The sequence below is a fragment of the Pygoscelis adeliae genome, unplaced genomic scaffold (assembly GCF_000699105.1).
Source record: "Pygoscelis adeliae isolate BGI_AS28 unplaced genomic scaffold, ASM69910v1 Scaffold38, whole genome shotgun sequence".
NCBI lineage: Eukaryota > Metazoa > Chordata > Aves > Sphenisciformes > Spheniscidae > Pygoscelis > Pygoscelis adeliae.
In genome coordinates, this window is record NW_008825614.1 from 9,034,337 (window position 1) to 9,057,888 (window position 23,552).

The following is a 23,552-nucleotide window of genomic DNA, read 5'->3' on the forward strand; positions in this document are numbered from 1 at the left end:
GAACCGTCCCTTTTCCACTCCATGCGCTTCCCTCTGTGGTCTCTCCCCATACCTCCTTGGATTGCTTTCATCAACTATGCAGACCGTTGCATAGTTGGGTCATCTTTCCGCTCCTCTGATCTCCCTTTGGGAGCAGAATCATCTCGGGACTCCAGAAAAACCCCACCCTGCCAAGGAGCAGGCAAGGGGCCACAGCCACCCTCCAGACACACTGCCCCAGCTGGGGCTCGGAGAGCACTGGGGATCCTGGCTGATCCCTGCATGGATGCTGGAACTAATCTTGGTGACAGCAAAGGGTGAAGTGACCAGGAGAGGAAGGAAAGCTGGCATGTCCAGCTGGGATATTCGAGGGGGGGGCCTGTCCACCCCACTTTCAATCTGTTGCAGTGGTGCCAGCTAATGAAATTTAATATATGATTGGCCAGATTCTACTTCCTCTGCCTCAAAAACAGTCTTTGTGACTGCTGTGTGTTGTTTTCAATAGTTCTTGGCTTACGAGATCTTTCTTTTTTTATTACAAAAATTAAAATCGTTAAAATTTTGATTAAACCAAATGGACTTTGTTCTCCACTGGAAGCTGTTTATGTAACATCTGCTTTAAATAACTTTAAAAGTCCATTCAACTGTGCAAAACAAAATAGTGAAAATAAAATATTTGTTGTGATTTAAAAAAAAAAAATCAGACCGTACCCACCTCTACCTGATTTAGTCCCCAGGAACAAGTTTAGCCCTGTGTGCCCAACACAGCCCCAGTGTGGCCGGTTGGATTGACATCTGCCTGGTTCGCACAGCTGGCAAAGACTGGGAAGAATCATTTAAAACTACTTTTACAAATTACTGTTTTCTCAGATAAAAACCCATTAGTAAGTAGAGTTTGCAGTGTCATTGGCATTAAATGCATGGTGTTCTTCGTCAGATTAGATATCCAAGCTCACACGTATTCCTGGGACAGCCTGGGCTTAAGCGTTTCCCTGTACCGGGAACATGTGCCTCGGCATTTTTTCCAGGATACTTAAAAGCTGCGTATGCATATCAGGGTACACAGGAGGGCTGCACAGACAAGCCCCTGATCGCCTCGCAGGCAGGCAGTGACGGGTTAAAGAGTCCACCTCTACTCGGTGCAGGAGCTGGAGGGGTTCCCGTAGGTGACCCCATTGCTTTGGCCCCCCGGTTCCCAGCCCAGCTCCCTTCAGCCGCCTGCCCGGGCGCCTGTGTTGCTTTGTCATAACCTCCCCTGCCTCCTCCTCCTCTTTATATATTCATGAAGCAGTAGGGACGGGGATAAATAAAAGCTGAGCAAGCCGGAGCGACAGCACAGGAAGAGGAACTGTCTGCGCCAGCGGGTGCCTCGCTCTGCACCGCCAGAACAGACCCTGCCTCTTTATCTTTGCTGGGACAGTGCCGGCTTGCAAGAGCGATAACTGTTCCCTGCTCTCTCGGGCGGCAGCTGGATGAGCTCTGGATGCAAGGAGGAGAAAAGTTAACAGTAAGTGAGTCAGTCTCACCAGGGATAAGATAGCACTTTCTAGGATGTTTCTTCCGCTAAGTTCAGAGCCAGGCCTGACATGGGGCTGCATCTACCCCCCGCTCTGTTCCCACCAGATTGTTTCCCCAGCACGTCTTCATTTCCTGGGACCCACTGATGGGGCAGAGGCCGAGGGGCTGGAGGGCCCCCGGGGGGAGGAGAGGCTGGAAGCAGAAAACACGTGCACAAGCAGGGACTATGTAATCCACAAGGGACCATTTCAAAATGTCGAGCTTTTCTCTGGCCTGCTTTGGTCTGGAGGGATTGGTGTAGAAGGTCACGAAAGCCTGGTGTTGAAGGATTATATTGCAGCTGTGCTTTTTTGGGGAAGGGCAGTTCTCGGAGTTCGCATGTGCCTGTCTCCTGTGATCTCTTACTACTCCCAGTCTCCCTTCCGTCCTCTTTCTTCTGGGATAGCAAGGAAGGGACATGCCTCTGTCACTGCAGGGGGAGCCAGGGGTTTTCTGCCCATAAATTAACCACCCTGACAGCTGGAATATACTATAGGGGTGCAGCAAGGTCTTGACTGTAGGGGATCAGGATCTGATTAGCTCAATCAAAAACCAAAAGCACCTCGAGTGCTATGGCCCCCTGCTTCCCTTCCTGGGACGCTGGCAGCACAGCCGGCACCTTGTCACCAGCACCCCTTATTCTGAGGGGGCTTCATCCCAGCTTGCAAGCCAGAGTCCTGACCTCATCACTCCCCCATTCCAGGGTGAAACCTTTGCCAGATTGCAGGTCTGTGTGATGTGCTGCCAGCCTGATCCAGGGAGCAACACCTCCTCTCCGCGCTGCCCACAGTCTTGCTGTGTGCAGACAGCATCATGGGGAGTGTGTGAATGCGTAGTCCTAAATACAGGGGACACAGGTACCAGATGCTCCCCCAGTACTGAACATCCAGTTAACCCACTACTTCTGCAGGATGGGCCAGCAGTTTAACAACCCAATGGGTCATTGCTAAGATGTTACCTTCTGACCTGTGCTAGTGCTCCAATTTTCTTTTATTCCCCCCTCAGGTGCTGCACTAAGATGAAGCCTCCATCTGGGCAAGGCATAAGGCTGGCATACCTTCTCCTGAATTTGGCTTCCCTCTGCCTTTCCACCCCACTCTGGAAGGACCGGAACTCCCTGATGCAGGAGGAGAAAGCCCATCAGACAGGTGGCAATTTGGTGCTGAGTAGACAGGAACAGCAGCTCAGTACAAAGCTCATAAACCTCAAGAAGAAGGAGGTTGCAACAGCCATGACTACAGGACAGTTTCCTCCAAGCATGCACTTCTTTCGGGCAAAAGGCCTCATTGATCAGAGCACGGTGTTCAGCATCTTAAAGCGCATGCCAAAAGGTAGGCTTGGCCTAAGAGTTGCTTGTCTTAGTCATCCTCCTCTTGCCTTTTGCTTTCTATGCCAGAGCTGGGACAAAGCGTAAGGAGATGTGGCAGACCTTTGGTTGCAGGCAAGCTTATGAGAGCTGTAAATCATGCTCGCTGGGTTCCAGGAAGAGCCTGGCCTCTGAGCTTGAGGACAGGGCAGGGGGAGAAAGGAAGAGGGGGATGGATTGGATGAATACACATTTCCAGCAATTGTAGCATTTGCTATAACTTACAATATGGATCCTTCAGCCTTTCAAGTGTGGAGAAAGGGCAGAGGAAGCAAAGACAAGACATCACAGACACTCATATTTGTTCAGCGTGCTCCAGCCAGGGCCTTTCCTTTTTCTACACATACCACAGACATGCTACCAACCTTGCCTTAGCCCACTTCTTAGCCAAAAGTGCTGTATCCTCCAATAAGTATTTGTGCAGGTGGTTCTGTAGCAGGCCTGGAAGTCTACTGGAAAGTCTGGGGGCATGAGAGGAGGAAGGTGCTACCTCCAACACCACAAGTTTTTTTACTTGTTGAACGGAAATCAAAGCCTGTGTTGATGTGACCTGCAGAATATGATACAGAAACTATTGTATTCTCTCACTTAGTCTTTCTTAATCAGGTCCTGTTCTGTGCACTTATAGGAGATCTCTGCTTACAAGGGCAGGCATTTCTCCTTTTGTCTTTAGAGATGTTGTTTCTCCCCTGTTGTGCAGCAAGCTGTGTGCTAATGGGATGCCATGCCCTATACCAAAAGGGGCTTCTGCACTCTGCAGCACACACATAGTTTTTAAAGCATTTGGAACATTCTAGGTTAGATAATGGCATGAGATTGTCCAGTACCTTCACCACGTCACCCTGTGCATCCTCTGACAAGCAGCTGGAACACAGCAACATTTGAAAGCTCAGTACTCCAGGTTGTGATGGAAAGGAGGAGAGGACGTTTTTAGCCGAGTGGAAATCCAAGCCACCTAGGCTATGTAGCAGGAAGCCTGGTGTCTCCATGTTCCTGACATGCTGCGGACAGTTCAACAGGGAAACAAGAGGTTGAGATGATCACAGGAAGAAGGCCTTGACTCCTAACTGACTAGTTTCTCCCTCTGCATCTCTGGTTCAGTAAGGAAGCATTTGAACAAAGTGCCTTCTTTAACTAAAGATACAAGACGGTTGCAGTGGACATTGCCACTACCCCTGTGACTCTGAACACTATGTCCACCCTTCCAGGTGGTCCCTCTTTAGATGCAGAGTCCCATGGCCTTGCCCGCTTGGCTGCCTGGAAACAGGTTGGTGGTCTGCTTTGGAAGATTTGGGAGTCAGCTTCTCCACAGAAGCATTTTTCACTTGCAAGGCTGTGACACTGGCACCAGGATAAGAGCCATCTTCCTCACTTCCCAGCTTCTTCCTCCCAGCCTCCGGCATGGGATGAGGATCCCTGGCTTGCAGCATCCTAATTTGCTGCCATAAATGATTGGGATGTCAGAGTTGCCATTACCCTTTCGTTGCCGAATTGAATAGTGAGGAATTTAGAAGTACCCCCCTCTTCAGTGAGATATCTTTGATACCAAGGAGGAATCAAAACAAAACAATTAACTTTTCAATCCAGGAGATGCTAAAATGTGTTCTCAATCTTTGCAAGAGCTGTAAGCTTTTAGGGCCAAGATCACATCCTTGTAACTGCTTGAGTAGGACCTAGTCTTTAGAGACCTCAGTCTTGATCAGAGCCCCTGGGGAATTACTGTTGTTTCAAGCACTATTGTAATTTCTATTGCTGCTCACATAGGAAAGAGGGTGGCATTGCCAGTGAGAGGAGGGTCAGATCTAGACAGCTGTGGCATGCCCATTCTGTCATGCTAGGTCTGGTGAGAGCAGTAACCACAGTTGCTCAGCATCTTAACAGTCAGACCCTCTGTAGTGAGAGATTATAGACATTATAGTCTATATTAGATTAGTCCACTATAGATTATAGTCTTGAAGTTTGTCTAATGTCACATGCATACCAGTCTTGTTTTGTTCCTCCTACTCATATTCTACCTTTACCCCTAAGGGCATCAAAGCTATTTTGACTATGAGGTCTCCCCTAGTCTAATAAAATACATATCTTTAAGACTTTAGCTCTCACAATACCTTCCCTTAACAAAGGTGAAGCTTAGTTCAAGCACCAATAATGTAAGAAGTCTTTGCAAAAGGAGAGATTTTAGCAAAATGAAAGGATGGGCTGAGCATGCAGAGGATGCTTCCTATGCCAGGAAGACTGGCAGTTGCCAACGTACTGCACAATAACAGAGCATCCCAAAGGTCCTGCATGCTGGCCAGCAACAGATGCACGACGTAAGTGAGTGTGCTTTTGATAAGGGATAGAAGTAGATGGTACTTCTGCATCTGAGTGCAATTCCCCGGTGTGTCATGGTCTGGGATTTTGGTGTACGCCAGAGTTTCAAAGAGATGAAAGAAGAGACACAGACTAGATGCAAAAATTGAGGCTGGGATTCAAACAGCTTAAATACAGAGGCTTGCTTCAGGTCTGCCAGTCAGCTAGTATGCCTTGTAAACTGCTGCCTACTGTGCGAGTTCCTCTTTAAATCAGTGAGGCCTGAGCCAGCTTACAGCAAAGTCTGTCTGAAAGACCTTTAATAACTCAGAGCATTTTCCATCCCAGTGGAGAAGCAGAGCTCCCAATTGATTTCCCCCCTCCCTTCGCTCCCAGGAAGCTGTCACGCTCTGCCTGCCCCGCATTTGATGTGGAGGGGGCCATATCCCGCAGCGTGGGGGAGGCAGAGCAGCTACTCTGTCTCTCTGCTGGGGGAGGTCACTCACAGCCATCTAGAAGCATTTCCAGATGCCCCTGGATGGGCAAACTCAAACTATTATCACATTAAAACTCCATTCCTTCTTTTCAGCTGCCTTGTCTCATTAGGATATACTTTTCTTCCCACCAGGTGCTGTCTTACACCTGCATGACTATGCTATCCTGAGCGTGGACTGGCTGGGGTACAATGCCACCTACCTCCCCGACTGCTACATCTGCTTCACCCACACAGGCACTGTTCGGTTTCGCTTTTCCAAGCCTCATCCTCCTCACCCAGTGCCAGCCCGGTGCTCCCAGTGGGTTTTGCTGGAGACTTATCGGAAACAGCTGCACAATGTGACTGAGTTTGATAGCAGGTGAGTGAAGAGGAGTTGCAGGCCTGCCGGTACTTCATGAAAGCGTTGTGTAGCCAACAGGATCACTCTGGTCCAAATTCCCCATGTGCTTGCTGTTCTGAAAGTGGGGAACTCTGTTTAGAGCTGCATACGTAGAACAAGCAAATAGCAATATAAGAACTTGAAGGTTGCAGCATTAAGTACACCAGAGTTAGAGACCATCAAAATTGAAGTTTCCTGTGCACCCTCACTCTGGTCCTTTGCACAGACATGTTGAAGACTGGTTTAAGTAGATTTATGTGACCTGCCCCCAACCTCTCCTCAGCACCCAGGCTGGATGTGCTCCCAGCATGGGACAGGGCCGCAGGGTGAAAGACCTTGCCTCATCCATTGAGGTACCCAGGAACAGGAGGAGGAAGTCAGGTAGCTGAGGAACAGGCTCTCCCCAACAGCAGAGAAATCATCTGTAAAGTCATCATCTTGATTCAGAGCAAGAAGTTGGGCAAACTACTTATGTTAGTTACTGCACTAGCAAAAAAACCCCAAAGCAACCCAAAAGAAAACCCAACCCAGACTCCCCCTCCAAACACCATCCTTGTTTTCTGAGGGCTCTCTTTAAAACCCTACCAGTACCCACCACGCTGAAGCATGGGGCACTCATTCCCAACAGGATCCTCAGGCACCAGCAACAGCAACTGCAACTTGCCCTCCTACCACTAGACAAGGGGTTAAGTCTCAGCCTGGGCACTGGCTGAGCCAATGAACCCTACACACAGGTCCTCTGCCTGGTAGCACTCACTCCTCAACACCCTCCTGCTAACAAAGCTTCTCCCCTTACAGGCGAGGCCTCCTATACCTGCCCAGGAGCTCACACCTCAGATGATAGCTCCCCAAGGCATCACTCACTCTCTTGCAGGAGCTCCCTGCCCTGCAGGCAGCCTTTTATCAGGACCAGGTGTTAGTTGGCTGCTCAGCAGCCACCTACCATTTAATCACTTACAGGTGGGTGGGAATAGCCTGGCTCCCCCTCCAGCCGGTGGTGGCAGGAAGAGGGAGCCCTATGTCCCCATCCAGGGGCCATTGACCCCAAGACAAAGCCCTGCCGAAAAGGCCAGGAGGAAGCGTGTAGTTCTGCGTGGCATGTGGGGGTCTGGAGAGAGCACGCTAAATAATGCATTAAGTCAGACACTGAGTGATGAGGACAAAGGAAAATATTGAGTAGAGATCCATTCAGAGGGCACCGCCATTCGCGGTGCTCTGGGGGACTGGGGTCCCGCGGAAAAAAATAATATGGGCTGTCATGTAATTAAAGACAGTATCGCCATGCCGACACACGAGGAGAAGGCTGGATTAAGGTGATGCGGGTGACCCTAATTACGGCATTTCCTAAGTGAAACTTCAGTTTTTTTACTGTAGTGCTCTTCAGTGAGGGTGTATGCTCTTAAATAGAGACCTATTAACACTTAGGGAGCTGGTATCCCCTCCACGTGGAAGCTGTCTGGGCTCTGTGCCCTACACATCTGGGAAGGAGGTCGGGTTGGGAAGCTGAGGAGCTGCCAGACCTTTGGCGTGGTATTGCCTTCCCTCTTCAACAACAGCAAGGGGTAGGGCAGAGGGAGCTGACTCTCCGGGGCACACACTGCCCCTCTCCTGCAGAAGTCTGAGCACTTCCAGAAGGGAAGGAGAAGGTAGTGCCAGACCCAGGGCTCTTGACCTATTATACCCTGAGGCTCAACTGCCCTGACATGTGATGGAAGTAATAAGATCCAGTGAGAAGTCACTTATCTACGTCTTCCAGAGAGAAAACTGGTTCCCCATTAGCTCCCTTCCATTTCTACTGGGAGTGCTGATGAGGGAAAGACCATGGCACCAGCTGTCTTCAACCCCACCGGGAGACCCATAAATAACGTGCAAGAGATTGGATTTTGAAACAGCTTGACTTCCTTAAAGACCAAGCAATTGCACCGGGTATTTCAGAACCGTCTCAGACCCTTCATTGTATTTGGTTTTGGTTGTATTTCCATAGCGTGACATCCCTTCCTGGCTGAGGCTAGAGGCCACAGCATCCTGTACACCTAGGAGGGTGGAGCTGTGCATTGTCTGGTTCCCTGTGGTCCTGTTTGGGAACACGACTTCTTTTCAGAGGCAGTGTTATCACATACCTCTTTTTTTGTATTAGTTGTCTGACAACGTCTAGTAGCCACAAGTCAGAGCAGGACTTCAGAGTGGCAGGCACTGCACAGGGACACAAGACAGACCCCGCCACAAGGGTCTCCCCAAGGGCTGAGGGGAAACCGAGGCAGAGACCAATGAAGCAAATGCGTGCCAGAGCTAAGTACAAACTTGGATCTCTCGCATCCTGGGTGCTCAGACTGACTCATATGAGTATGTTGTCCTTCATTTCTTGCCCTTCTGTGCTCATCACCACAAAATCGCAGAGGAGTCATTGCACATAATGTGCAAACACATGAACAACAGCCACATTGAGGCGCTTCCCCTCCTATTTTCATCTAATCCCCGGGTAGTAGTCTAGGGGTTAGGAATGTTTTTTGGCCGCCTGGAAATAGGTCTCTAGCCAGGAATAGGCCCCAATCTGTTCTGCTTCTCAGTTTCTGGAAACTCTCCCAGTCTCTTGAACATGTGCATCACAGGCTACCTCTTTCCTGCACTCCTCTTTGCCCTTGAGCACTGACAAGCTGAGAGAAAGCAGATGTCAGAGGAAGGAACGGATGGATAGTTGGGTGGTTTGAAGGAAGTATCAAGGGAATATGGCAGCAGGGAAGGGCTCTCATGCAAGACAGGGTGGATCAGCAAATGTGAAGAGAACAATGGAAATGTTTCTGAGAGGCGGCACCTCTTTCACCTTATTGCATTCCTGACCAGGAAGGGGTGAGGGAGAGAGGTATCTGCATTACATTTTTGCTGTTTGCATTTTTAGGTATATATGCATACATATACATATGTGTGTGTGTGTTTTGGAAAGTAGTCTTTTTGTTTGTTTCCCTCAAAAGAAGGTTTAATCATTCCTATTCAAAACACACCTCTTATGGCCAAGACCCTGGAGTATTCTGTTACTGGTAAGCTTCCAAAAGGATGCTATTACGAGAGTCAGGAGACCGTGGGCCAGGAGACAGTGAAAGGAAGGGAATTTGCTTTGAGGCTTAAAAGAAAAAATAATCCTCACTTATTTACTTCACAATCAATTACGATATAGGAGAATGCCATTTTTTTCCTCAAGATGCAACATAATGGCCACCGTCTCTAAAGCAAGAGCATGCCCCTAGATATTTAGGGAAACAGTGCTGACATTCCAGATATTTGTAAAATACCACCGCACACACCCCCCCGCCAGAAGCCCAAGGATTAAGGCCATGCCCGGCAGCGCAGCTCCGGCGGCCCGGCAGAGCTCTCTATCACCAGGATGAAGTCATCTGTGAGGGAGCTGACACCGTGGCCGAGACTGCGGGGACAACTCCCCTGGGCGCTAATGGCTGCCCGGACTGCCATCACCTTCCCCTCCATGTCCTCCGACTGCCTTATCTCACAGAAAAATAGGGCAGTGTGTGCATTACAAGGAAAAAAAAAGAATAAAAATCCACTACAGAAACAAAGCACTCCGCTCCCTCTACAAGTCTCCCCTTGGGGAGAAGAAGAGGGGACGAGAGAGAGAGAGAAAGCGAATGAACCACATGTGACAGATGTTAGTCACACTATTTAATGCACCACTGGAAGACATTCAGATACTATGGTGAGAAGAGGGGTATAATTACCCATCGAGAACAGAAAAAGAAGCAGGAAAAATAATTCCTTTAAAAACAAGGCAACAAAACCGTTCACTTCTGCATTATATAGTGCAAGAAAGCAAAACAGTTAGGGGAAAAAAAACAGGAAAAGAGGAAGCAAAACCACAGTTGAAAATAAATAATCCTTAGCTGGTCGTTTTAGCTGTCCCCCTTTGGGCATATGCATTGCAATAGCATTGTTCAGTGCATATATGACATGACATGGAAGGCTATTTGTAGTCTGCACCTGATCACTGGCGAGGGCTCATTCCAGAAAAGAAGCAAAAAATGTGTTTATGAAGCTTTGCTTCATCTGCATGAGCTACTCATGGCAAAAGCCCCTGAACCCTTAGGAGATTATCCAGTTATCAAGGATGGATCACTATTATGCAATAAATCTTCAACAGTTATAGGGATCAATAATCAGTCTCAAAGTGACGGGGATTATAAAAAAAGCACGATTTGATTTATGTGCTTTTAGGAGCAGGGCAGTGTGGGGATTTATTGCTGTTTCTAGCCCAAGAGCACAGGCTAAGTAAACAACTACAAGTTTGTACAGCTAGATTTAAAGGCTGGGAGGGGAGCCTTGTGCGCGCTCGTTGCTGGAGGAGCCGAGTTCTCACAGGACAAGGGGAGAAAGCGGTGGGAGCCCGACTAACCGCCCGTCCTTATCTGAAATGAAGCTGCGTGGGGTAGCGAGAACGGGCTTGCACGGCCTTTTGATCCACGGGGAGGTTTTTCCCTCAGTGCTTGCAGGGCTGGTGGGAACAGCCCCGCTCGGCTCTCGGCTTCTGGCAGGTGCTCTCCGCCGGCGTGCGGGGCTGGCAGGGAGCTGCCCTTTGGCCAGGGCTGAAGCCAGGAGGGGAGCGGACAAGTCTGCTTTCCCCAGCTCTTCCCACACGAAACCTCCTCTCCCCTCCCCACCAAGCTGCAGCACACCCTCTCCGTTCCAGCAGCTGGATCAGCGCCTTCAAGATTTCCCTGGCTGCTGCATTCCTGGTTTCTAGGGTGATGCTACGGTGTCTCCCACTGCTGCTCCCCGCTGCCCGCCCGAAACACTGCCCGCCCCAGCCATGGTCCAGCTCAGTCTGTTTGGTTGCATGGATTACTGAAGAGTAGCTGGGGTTGCCCAGTGTCCTGTGATAATGGCACCAAAGCCCCTATTGTAATGCGCAGGAGGGCAGAGAAGAAGTTGCTGTGGAAACCTTAACTCTGAAATTTCCTGACTGTTGAGCATTTAAAGTCTCATCCTTAACGTGGTACGAGTGTCTCTTTATGTACAGCTTTGCTTCTGAAATTGTTCCTGGCAAAGAAATTAACAGAGTGAAGAAGAAATGAAACTGCAGCCACTGGAAGAGGGTCCTTAGAGCAGGCAGATGCTGGGGGAATGGGCTCCATTTTATGGGCAGGATGGAGGGACTCAAAAGGGATGTCCCTGCCTGGGATGTCTTAGTTTATGAGTTTGGACCAGATCACATTTTACTTCTGTAGGAGGGAGGTTTTTAATTCCATCCAAAGAATCCTCCTGCAAGAAGACAATAAGAGCACAAATCAAACCCACATCTCCCATATAACAGAGCAGAGCGCTGCGTGAGGATGGGGGGCAAGACATCAAACATGAAACATTATTAAAGATCAGTAGCTGTTACCAAGGGGAAACAATATACTCGGATGAAAGATGAAGCATGGTTGAAGGTATTTCTGCCTGAACCTGCTTAGCCCCTGACACTAGATAAGCATCAGGCCTGGCCGGACTGGTAAGCCCCCCTGCCTGCAAGCACCCGGCTCTGTAGCTTGTTGTGATGGCTTCAGTTTGTCCACTCAGGAATGAAGTCAGTCACCCTCGTATTGCCATTCAGATTTTGCCTACCAGCCTGAGCAATGTATTACAAACTCTTCTTCAGGTGGCCACTGGTGGAGGGAGGAGAGCTGTTGCCAGAGGCAAAGCTTTGAGTGGGATGAAGGCTATCAACTTGGCAGAGGACCACATTGTGGCACAGATGCTCGCCCTGTCCTAAATGCAAGCTGTCACCCACAACTAGATAATCTTGCAATTACTGGCTCCCCAAAACTCTGCTTGATAAAACTACCCGCCGCCTCTCTGGATTTCTGAAAGAGGCTTAGATGCCAGCTGAGTCTATGGAGGAAATAAATATGTTTCTGTCCCACTAAGGAAAAGCCAGGACCTGCGATTCTTATCAGTTGTTTCCCAGCAGACAAATCTGAAGAAGTTATCAGCAAGGCAGGCAGGATACCAGGTTTGTTCCACTGGGTGGGGAAAGGATTTCTAGTTCACAATCGTTTTCCCCCTGCTTATATTAGGTGACATATTTTGACAACACGAAGGTACCAGGGCAAGTTACAGGCTTATTAAGCAGGTTGATGGTGGCCCAGTACGTGGCACCTCTTGGAGATGGTGCCTTTAGGTGGTGAACAGAGGGACGGGTGTCATAACTTTTTTCCTGCATTGAAGATGTTTCGGAGAATATATTGCCTGCAGGAGTAATGTACTAGCCTACTTTCAGATTAAGGATACCCCTGGGTAGCAGAGTGCAATTCTTATGATAAAAAGACTCATACTTCCTTTTGTAACTCTATTACTCAAGATTTTGCCCTCAAAAAAAGGAAGGTGCAGGTTTTGAACACCTAGTCTTACCCTGCTTGTAGCTCAACATGTAGCGTATCACTTTTTACCTGTCAGCTATTATCTGTACCAGCCATTACAGGAGTAAAGATAGGTGGCAGAAAAATGACCTGAATGCTTCCTAGCTGCACCAGCCGTTGTTACACTCATATGTACTGCAGTGCCAACAGGCTCTGAGTTAGATATTGGGCCCCGATTGTGGCAGGAACAGCTTTGCACCTTTTCTTGGTCCTGCCCAAAGAACACATGCCTCCTTCAGCACAGCTGGGCGCTGCTGCACCCCAGAGCATGCAGGTAGGAGACTGTCATGTCCACAAAGCTTGGTCTCTGACAATAAAACTCACACCTACCTTGGAGGAATCCTGTTTCCTCCTGTACTGAACACCCAGCTGCCAGCCAGCGGCTTTTTACATGCTGAAAGCCAGTTGACGTGTTTGTTCTTCTCATTCTTCCTCTTCCCTTTACCCTTTTCTACAGCTTGCTGAGAAACTTGACCCTGGTGACGGATGCCCCTGAGCTGGCCTACCCTTCTCAGGCTTTCATTTGGAAAAGATTTGAAGAAGTCTTTCTCATTGCCTCTGGACTTATCTGCTATGCACCTGTGTTCAAGGCCTACTTCTACCAGGGGCTGCTGGAGCTCTATGAAGATAACATACAGTATGTCGAGATAAGAGCTATCCTGCCTCCGGTACGTATTTTTTGGCTTCTCTAGTATTCTTTTAAATCCTTATTTCTCCATAACTTTTCTCAAGCCCTATCTTGAATTTAGTTTTTGGATGTTTGCATACCTGCCCTTCTAAGGATGCTGGAAAACCTTGATCATATTCAAAGGTCTTTGTTGGAGATTTGCATAGGCAAGGGCTTGAAAGTGAGAGATGCTTTGTTCTTAATGGTTAAGGAAGATACCTACTGTGGCAACAGCACCAAACTGCAGTACACAGTCTGACTGAGAGCTGTGTCAAAATCTCGCCGGTTGGGAAGATGTATCTCAGCTTTGTCTGCACCAGAATCACCTGTTCTGTGGCAGCTCTTCCGGAGCAATTTCCCATCTTGAATAGAGACATATTCTGGAACAGTTATGTTGTTTTAAATGCACAGCTTATTTCAGAATGATTTCTTTGAACAGGATAGTAAACCGATTGGCAAAGCAGTCTTCCACAGTTTGCAGACAACCTAAAATTTTGGCTATGTATGTGAAGTATGAAACGCTCCTTTCATTGCCACTAACACTAAAATCTGTTGGTAATAGTTTAGGCCTTTCTCCCTGTGTGTCACCCGGAGCCAGTCAGATTGTCCTACAATCCCAGGCTGCCCCAACGCCTTCCCAAGCACCAACAGATCCCACCACCGTTCTTCGGCTATAATGGTTCCCACTTTCCTGGTGGCAATTTCGACACCGCAGGCACACCTTTTCCATACAGTTGTCCAGACCAGCTCCAAGCAGGGCAGTGTGGGGTGAGAGCTCTGTCAGAGAGGCAGATACCTTACCAAAACAAATAAACCAGGGCCACTGCTCCTCACTACATCGCCTACCTCCATGTTCTTAACAGCCTATTGTAATGGGAATGAAGCTGCTGTGCAAGGTCCATCCAGCAGCACCTGAAGGACCAGGTGGTGGTGGTGGTGGGTTGTGCATGGCAACACAGATAGCAGCTTGCTGCTGGCACCACGGTGTCCAGCGGATGGAGCAGCCATGCTGACGTCCTGCCGGTGGCCCGACTCCCAAATGTGCCTGCCAGCAACTTCCTTAAATCACTGCCCTTGCATGCAATGGTTGGTGGGCTCCAGCCAGCTGCAGATGAATGTCTGCGCCCCAGCCACCACCGCTGCTGCTGGGCAGGTCTCTGCAGCCATCCTGTCAGCAGACAGGCAGGTGCTATGACAAATTTGGAGGCTGATCTGGCTTTGTGCATGCCTCCCCCCCAACAGCTGGGGAGCAGCTCTGCTAACCCTGCCCTGTTGCGGCTCGGGCTGGCCCCATAGCAAAATAGGGGCCAGGGCTGCAGGCAGGTACTCTGTCGTGCCTGAGATGAGAAGGGTGTATTGAAAAGAAAAAAAAAGGAGGGGGAGAAGACCACAAAGCTTATACGTATCCTAGTTTGCTGGGGGTTGGTCATAAGCCAGTTGCCCTGAACTCAGTCACCATCTGTCTTTGGGGTACCTGGAAAGAGAAAACAACAGCAATGTCAAAATTCCTGTGCTGTGAGACAGCGTGAGTGCTGGCATCCCCCCGGGTCACACAGGTTTCTGGGCCAAGAGTATCTGCGATGATACGAGTGCGTGGGCCTGACTGGAAAATACCCTGCATTTACCGGCAGCCCTTAGACATGGTTGTAATGTCTTTTGAAGAGAGGCTTGGCAGGGAAGATTTGCTTCCCATCCAGCCCCTAATGCTGGCTCCAGGCGTGGGAGCCTCCAGAGCCCCTGGGCTTGCTCGCACCCGGCAGCCCAGCATGCTGCAAGGTACAGGCAGGAGGGCTGCCTGCAGCCCGAGTAGCACTGCAAGGGCTGCAAGGAGCTAGGGGCACTCTGGACTGCCAGCCCCAACAGGCAGCGCAGGCAGGGAAATGCCAGCTAGGCTGGAGCGGGGATGAGAGGGAAGGGAAATGCTTTGCTGTGAAAGTCAAGGTGAGCAGGGTGTGACAGGAATAGCGAGATGCTTGTGTGCCTGGAGATCCTCTACAAGGCTTGGACAGCAAGTGCTGACACTCTGCAAAAGCTCATCTTACAGCAAAGCCCGCCAGAAGCGGCCCCTGAAGTAAAGTAAATGAAAGTCGGGATTTAGTGCGAAACAGCAAACATTGTGGAAAAGCCCCCCAAACCCAGCTGTGTTTGCAAATTCAGCTGTGTAAAGTCTCACATTCCCATGGACTGCAGCAGAGGAAAGTTCCCTCTGAGCATCTGCAGCCACCCCGCAGCTCCTGGTGCCCACAAGCGTGACGGGGCGCTGGGGCTTAGCAAGGGGCATCGCTGCAAGGTGCAGCACCAGAGGGTAAGTAAGAAGGTGGAGTGGACCAGTTAAAGGGTAGAGAAGGATGAAGGAGAAAAGAAAGGTGAAAAAGATAAGAACAGAACGGACGGAGTGATTTCAGCTGCTGTTTGTGAGCAGCTCCAGGCAGGGCCTTTGTGGATTAGTATCAACCGGGGAATGTAGGGTCTATGTCCCTGCTGAAATCAGGGCAAAAGCCCTGCATATAGCCCTGGTAGTGAGGAACTCACAAAGTAAGTTGATGAGACAGAGCATGCCAAAAGGATTATTTTTCCCAGTTTGCAGCCAGAGAACTGGGAAACCGTGGCAGGACTACATGACTGACTCAAGGTCACGGAGCAAACCTCTGGCAGAGGGGAGCAGAAGCCCAGCCCAGCTGGTAGCTTATGGAGCTCAGCACTCCCATGCCTTGGGGCTGCCTTGGCTGACAGACTGCCACCGCAAGGCACAGAGCATGTGTGAGCTGCCAGACGGCTGGACAAAACGCTCCAGCATTTGATACAGGTGTGAGTAAGAGGTCATGGTATCCTCTGGGTACTCAAGGGCACTTGCTTGCCATGTCTGAACATGGAGAAACTTGTTTCTTGTATCACATACGAGGGAAGAAAACCACTCCTTGTTTCTTGCCAGCTGGTAAAAGCTGCAAGAAGAAAATGTTCTGCACAGATTTAACTGCTTTTTTCTGCTGTGTTGCCAGGACCGCAGCACATTGCTTCTCCCAAGGTTTTCTTCAGTTCATTTCTCCCCCCTCCAAGAAAACACCTCTTCCAACTTTTGCTTGCCATGTGCTTTTCGTCCTGCAGGTGTATGAACTGGATGGCACCTGGCACAATAAATCATGGTCTGTGGCAACCTATCGGGAAGTGACCAGGCAGTTTGTGAAGGAGCACCCTGACTTTCTTGGAGCCAAGATTATATTTACAGCACACAGGTAGAGGCTGAGCGGGGCTAAGAGCGGCTGTGCGTGGCTGGCTGTGCTACAGCGGAGGTGGCGGTGGGGAGAGAGGGGTCCAGGCCAGGAGAAGCGATGCTGAGGGCTGGGCTGAAGTGCCACAGTTGGTTAGCAATGCCTGCGTGCATCGTCAGTCCTGGTGTGTTGAATCCCGAAGCATTCCCTGGCACATGTAAAAGGCTGAGGATGAGAAATCATCTATATAAGTCTGTGTACGTGCGAACTGACCAGGGTTAGCTCATGGTGGGCGCTGGTGAGACAAGCGTCTGTGAGCCGTGGGTGCGGGAATGAGCAAGGGAAGGGCTGCTTGTGTGTGTGCATGTCCAAGCTGTGCGTGCTCTCTTCCCAAGCCTGGACATACTCCTCCTCTCTGCGGAAGCTGAAGCAGTGACAGCAGTGCCTGAGTATGGGCACTCGGTATTGCAAAGGTCCTTGTGGGACCCTGCAAACGCTGTTCTCCCGGCAGCCTTTGTACGGTATGTTTGTGCTGCTGTTTGCAGGCGGGCACAAGGCTGTTCTCCAAGTCAGCCAGATGCCACGAAGTCATGTGAGGTGATACTGAGCAAATATAACAGACCTCTCAGCAGCTCTTACTCACTCTGGCTCGGCACGATGCCGTTTCCAGTTCAGAGCTGGATTGCCTCTGGCCAGCTTGGGTATGGACAGTCTGCAAAATGCACTGTGATGTTTCAGTCTGATAGGGCTGGAAGAAATCTAAATTTAAAACTCTCTTGAAATGCAACTACTGTCCCACTTCCCAGCAAAACAGTTGAGAAGAAAAAAAAATTTAAACATTTTCTCTCCATGCTATTGTGTTCCCTGCTTGGTAGATGGGAAAGCCGGTGAGTCTTAGACAAGCATGCTTCAACTCAAGTGACAGCAGGGTCTAGCCAGGCATTTCCTGGTCATCCAGGGGTTTCCTTTCATAATATCAATTTTCTACTGCTGTTACTCTGGAGACCTGAAGCTGGTTGTCAGATTCAGGAGCAACCTGCATTTTGGAAATACCCCTGGGGGCCCCATTTCACAACTCAAACCCAATGAATGCAGGCCCGTGGGAGTGAGCCTCTGCACTGCTTTCTCTCTCTTGCTCTTTAGGATGCTGAATGTTTCCCAGATTAAAGAAGCCATCGTCACTGCCATGGCACTCAGAGCCCGCTTCCCAGACACCCTGGCAGGCTTCGACCTGGTAACCGTATTTCTCCTGTGGCTTCGCTTTATCCCCTAGAGGTGCAGTATAACTAGATGTATAATATGGCATATGTTTTATACCAGAGCCAGATCCTCTGCTGCTGTACTGAAATCAGTGTAAATGAATCACAAATCCTCCAGCTAAGGATTTTATTGAGGGTAATTGACAAAATCCCCTGAAAGAATCAGCTCCCTACCCCACAGCATTGTAATTTCAGTACAGTTGGCACCTCAGCAATATATAGCTGTAAGTCCCACCATCTTCCAGAGCATGTTCAAAAATACCTTTTGTCTTTCCCCCAGGTTGGTGATGAGGATGAAGGTCATTCTTTATGGGACCTGAAGGATGCCCTGACCATCCCGTATTCCCTGGGGGTCAACTTGCCATACTTCTTCCATGCTGGGGAGACTGGTAAGCATGAGGACGCAAGTCCTGCTATTGCTTGCAGAGGCAAGAGGTGAAGTCTTGCAAAGCACAGAAGCAGCAAGTCTGGCTGTATCAAGATGACGTGTGTGTGTGCATACACATGTATAGAATTGGTTTTCCCTATGCTTCTCCCCATATCAGCTTGTTGCTGTAGCATTCCTACATGGCACCTCCCCTACCTGCTCCCTGCTCTTGACTGTAGGTGTCGTGTTGCTCAGTGTCTTTGCCCTGTGTGTAACATGGAGTCATGCTGCAAGAGTTATTGCTGGTAGCCATCTCCTCCTCAGAGCAGCACTCACCTCCCATCCACAGCGGCAGCAGAATTCCTCAACCATTATTTTACATTTTAAGGTGAAGGAACATCTGAGCCAGCCTCAAGTCTTAACTGAATACCCTCATCAAAGCAACCAATCATTACCCTTCACTCCTGAGGCAATGTATTATTATTGGCAATATATTATTTCGTCCGTATGGGTGGGATTTATCCTAACCATGCATGACAGTTGTGTCTAACTTGTGTGTTATGCTTATTGCATGTTGACATCTACAGAGAAGATGTCTACATCTGAACTAGTTACCCTAAGCTCCCTTTATAGCCACGGACAGTAACAGGCACTTCTAAGGTGTGATGCATCTCATCCTAATGCACAGGCTATTCCCCAGAAATTATTCCTTCTCTCCATTGACTATGAATGGAAACCAGCATGATTAGCTTAGCTGTAAGAGCAATACCATGGACATCTAAAGCCAGGGGAGATGAGTGGGTATCTCTATGCTGGGCAATGTCCTGGGCAGATTTGGATCCCTGTTTCACTGAAAATGCAAAGTGGGAACTCAGAGCATGAGCAACCCTCTCACCTTGCAACCGGGACATTTATTAACAAAATCATCTAGCTGTTTGAGAAGATATATTTCCTCACAGCACTGCGGTGATTCTTACCTGTCTCTGCTCAGACTGGCAGGGCACCTCTGTAGACAATAATGTGCTGGATGCATTGCTACTGAATACCAGCCGGATTGGCCACGGACTTGCCCTCATTAAACACCCAGTAGCCAAAAGTTTGTCTCTGAAGAGGGATATTCCTGTAGAAGTCTGTCCCATCTCCAACCAGGTATGTTGGTAAAAGCTTAGGTCTTGGGGCTGGGACACTGGAATGGGATTCACCATAGCAGCTAGGAGCAGCAGGGAGCTGGGGGGCAGCTGGATGTTTTGTTGCACCCAGGCTGGCTCAGTTTCCTCTGCACCACATTACACTGCAGTCTGCTATGTAGACACACGCTGTGTATATATAAGGCTTGTAACACCAGTCAGCTCAAAATAATTTCAATTCCTATCCAGAGGAACCTAGGAAGGCAGTCCTCCCCAGTGGAGATGAGGCCCAGAGCCAGGGAGGTGCCTAAAAAGACATAATGGAAAATACTTCAAAGCCAGGAGGGCCAGAGGCTGAGAAGCTGGGATTGTAACTGGAAGTTGTTTGGTTTTGTAGAATTCACAACCAGGGGGAACTCTTTTTGTAACACATCAGCGTGGTGCGCATTGTCCCCTGGAAGGATGCTCTGGGGTAGAGATGTACTGGCGTGAGCCTTGAGGGAGAGAACTCTGATACAAGCTCCAGATGCCCTGGGTTAAGAATTATGGCAAATACTTAAACAAAAGACTGTTCCTCAAATGCTCACAGTCAAATTGTTATAAATAAGCAGAAGTTATTCACCCCACTGGCCTTGATTTAGGTGATTAATTTGAGAAACCAATCTCCTTGTATAGTCAGTGGAGACAAGTAGGCTCCTCCTGCAGCAGTTCAGAGCAGAACACCTAACATGCTCTGAACAGCTCTCTGGAGGCTCTTCCTCCCTGATGACTACCTGCTGACACAGGCAGCTATAGCAGGTACATGGTGCGACGGGTGCTGTAATGCAAAGACAGCTACAGCAATAATCCGACATCATGTTGTCTCCCACCCTTCCCCACCGAGGTCCTGCTGTTGGTAGCTGACTTGCGGAGCCACCCCGCAGCCAGCCTCATGGCTGAAGGGCACCCCATTGTGATCAGCCCTGATGATCCCCCTATCTTTGGGGCGAAGGGCGTCTCCTATGACTTCTATGAGGTGTTCATGGCCATCGGAGGGATGAATGCCGACCTGAGGACCTTAAAACAACTTGCACTCAACTCCATAAAGTAAGTTCCTCACCTCTCTCATCTATCCACAGTGATGCTAAGGGGACTATCAGCTTGCTCCCTGCAAACCCGCTGTGTTTGGGTTTTGGCCCCAGGGACTTCTCTGCCACATGAACTGGGCTTCCGTTACTCCAAAGTCTCCTCTGTGTGTCTCCTCCAAGGGCAGGACACAGGGACCCCAGAGGCTCCTCTGCCTATGCCCTTGAGTGCCCTTCTCTAACTCACTGTCTCAGTTTATTCCTCCTTTTCCATCCCCTGCGGACTTGCCTCCAGCACCTGGTTCTGGGTATGGGAGAAATGTTATGTGTTTGTTATCAGTTGTCTATTTCTGCCAAAATCTGACTTGCTGCGGTGTTTGTCATGGCCCACTGGGGAAACACAGGAAAACAACCTACCAGCATGTAGTTTGGGTGTGTTTAACCACTTTTTCTGTTTATCTGGACAGCTCTGAATGTCCCAAAATAGTTTGGATATGGTGCTCAGGGTCTTTCTGTACATTTCTAGATGCTTGTCTGTTTGCCAAATCCCATGCCAATCCTCATGCCAATCCCAAGTCCCCGCATGGCCAGCAAGACAACAAATACTCTTATTTCCTACTGATTTGGACCAAGCCCAGGGGACATCTGAAAGCAACAGCAGTGCTATCCCTTCTGTACTAGTCACTGGGTGCTGCCCAGCGAATCTCCAGCTTATGCAGACTGAGCTGTTTGTCCTCATGGCGCAGGACTCAGTAGCTGTTGATATGGCCATGATGCTTCTCGTCCCAGCGTAAGCCCAGCTGGCAGGAGCTCAAGGCTCTTTACGCTGTTACTCTGCGTGGTGTAGGCATGTCCTGCAAGGGTTAATCTGTCGCTGCTTCCTGCCTTTTCATTTTGGCTGTTGATCTTGAAATAGCTGCCCCTTTGTCTCCTGTTTGATACTGACTTTTCTCCTTCTCACAGATACAGTGCCATGCTACCGGATGAGAAATCCAAGGCCAAAGAGGTCTGGCAGAAAAAATGGGACCAATTTGTGGCTGACCTCTCTGATGATAGCTTTTTGAGGGAGCTTTAGAGGGGAGGAGGCTCATCTCAGAAGGCATTTGGCAAGCCAGAGCAAGCCAGGCTTATTGCTAAGAGGGAGACTGCTTCTTCCATGTGACCTGAGCAGATGAATGAACCTCAAAGTCTTACCTGGCAATGGGCGATTTTGGTAAGCTAGGCTTAATGGGCTTAATGCTAAGAATGAGCTGCGCTATCCTGTGAAAGTCATGGAGTGGAGGTAAAATGGAGCAGTGAGCCTTTGTAGCAGCAACAAAAGAACACCCCGCTCAAAATAGTCAAAACAATTAAAAATTGCCAGTGACCAAATCCTGACATCCTTATTCAGGAAAAACATGCTTTCTAATTAGAGGTAGTAGGAGATTGCCAACATGAGGATCTCGGAATTTCGCCTTATCATTACAAAATGCAGACCTTGTCCGGAAACAGCTAAGACAAACATCCAACCATTTGGGCCACTGACCTTCAGGAGAGCAAGGACTGAGAATGATTCTTGTTATGTTTAACCCTGGGCCTGCTGCCAAAATAGCACTGCTAGGTCGAAGAACCAGTCATAGGTCTGATGTCTGCTATTTCAGGACCTACCATGGCTGGAAACGAGCTGATGGAACTTGCTCCCAGAACATTTAAGCCTGGTTGCACAGTGATCACAAAGCCAAGAAGAGGTGCCTTGGTTGCCGATAGGTTTTTTTGCTGCAAAATCTTTTCCCGACCTCTGGTCACAAGGAAGCTAAAACACTTTTCAGCTGAGAAAAAACACCCTGGCTTCCTAGATCCAGCTAAATTAAAACTGTCATCCTGCACTGGGCCATGTTAACACAGGCCTCTGCATTTATAGGAAGCGCCTTTTGATTTCAGCGGTTCCACCACCAGCCTTTGTCGCCTAACTCAGAGTGCAAATGTGGCCTTATTCAGCCTGTCAGACAGATTTTCACCTTGGTGGAGAACTACTGTGGATATCCAATATGTTCACTTGGACCTTTGTAGTTTCCGGTTCTTTGGCAAAAAGGTATTGCAGCAACTACACAATTAATAGTGTCTGGACAAGCAGATTCGCTTGCTTAACAACATAAAAAATATCAGGAGAAGAACTAGTTGCAGGGAGATTAAAAAAAGAAATCTTAACCAGGATGCTAAATAAATTCAGCAAAATCCTTTGGCACACATACCCCAAGCACGCAGCCAGGATCAACCAGCGTCTCTCCCTGACTTCACTACAATTATGCTGGTTTGCATCAGCCAAGGGAGAATTTACAAAAGTTACTGCTGAAAGACGTCTCCCTCCTCAGAGCCTCAGACTTGCGAGGGCTGTCGTTTCCTGATCTGACCAGCTCGGGCAAATTGGCTCTCTTTATGTTTTCTGCTAACTGTCCCAAGCTGCCGGGCCATAGTGTTTATTTCCACTCACCTTGGTTTAAACACCTTAGCAGGAGGCAAACATACTTACTACAGAAGTGGATCAAGCTGCGCAGGCCATGCATCCCATGTTAAATTGCCCACATTTCACAGGCTGCAAGTTCATCTCTAGTTATCCCAGAGGAAAAAAAAACCAACCACACACTACAAACCCCACAACAAAAAACAAATAGAATGACAACAAACCAAAGGTGGCTACATTGCAGAAGCCAGCCATGCAAACCACAGAAAGCAAAAGTGAGAACCCAGTAACACACCTCACTAACCAAGGGGGTTGAGTGCCTTGCACCCCTAGCCCTTTTCAGCCACAGCTGCTTCCGCGCCAGCTCTCTCTGTCCACATACCCCACGCCTTCCTCTGAAGCACCAGCAGCTGCTCTTTGCAGGCTGGCCTTTCCTGGGCCTCGATGCAGATTTGGTTTTGGGACGAGCTTTATGCTGCAGGAGGAGCCAGAGTAGAGCGAACTTCCTGCCTCCTCCATGGATGTTGCATACATGCTCAGTATAAAGTCCCCAAGATAGGCTTTGATCACAGTCAGATTATAAATGCTGACTTGGGAAATACCTTATTTGTAATGCTGCTGAGGAAAACTGCTGCAAACGGGCGGAATGGCTGCTAACCAGTGACCCAAAGCCATGTCCCTCACAGCCCCCTGATCTTTCAGCTTTGCTATACATGGATGGAGGAAGATCTTTTATTTGCCATGAGTTAAGTGAGCCTCTTCACTGCCAAGGTGAAGCTAATCATTACAGAGCGAGTGTGGGAGGAGCTGTGTTTCTCAACACAGGTTGACCCATGTCCCTTCCTCTTCTGCTGCAGTGGAAAGGTTTCAGCTCTTCCTGCACATGATCTCTTGAGGGCTTGAACCACCAATGGCCTTTTGGTTACCTGTAGTCCTCCCTCCTCAT

At 49.1% G+C, this 23,552-nt stretch overlaps 1 protein-coding gene across 1 annotated transcript; it reads left to right on the top strand.

Annotated features, from left to right (window-relative positions):
- The first annotated feature begins 1,390 nt into the window (after positions 1-1,390).
- Positions 1,391-21,537, top strand: CECR1 (cat eye syndrome chromosome region, candidate 1). Its single transcript, XM_009332880.1, has 10 exons — positions 1,391-1,486; positions 2,542-2,867; positions 5,823-6,048; positions 12,931-13,141; positions 16,246-16,373; positions 17,493-17,583; positions 17,889-17,997; positions 18,967-19,124; positions 19,986-20,188; positions 21,130-21,537. The coding sequence occupies exons 2-10, from the start codon at positions 2,555-2,557 to the stop codon at positions 21,239-21,241; spliced, it is 1,551 nt and encodes a 516-aa protein (XP_009331155.1). The 5' UTR covers positions 1,391-1,486; positions 2,542-2,554; the 3' UTR covers positions 21,242-21,537.
- The last annotated feature ends 2,015 nt before the right edge of the window (positions 21,538-23,552 follow it).

Bases quoted from the DNA above. Each gene is read 5' to 3' on its own strand.
- CECR1 (XM_009332880.1), top strand. From the start codon at position 2,555: ATGAAGCCTCCATCTGGGCAAGGCATAAGGCTGGCATACCTTCTCCTG. The intron at 6,049-12,930 runs GTGAGTGAAGAG...CCTTTTCTACAG, and splicing joins GTGACTGAGTTTGATAGCAG to CTTGCTGAGAAACTTGACCC. The intron at 20,189-21,129 runs GTAAGTTCCTCA...TCCTTCTCACAG, and splicing joins CTTGCACTCAACTCCATAAA to ATACAGTGCCATGCTACCGG.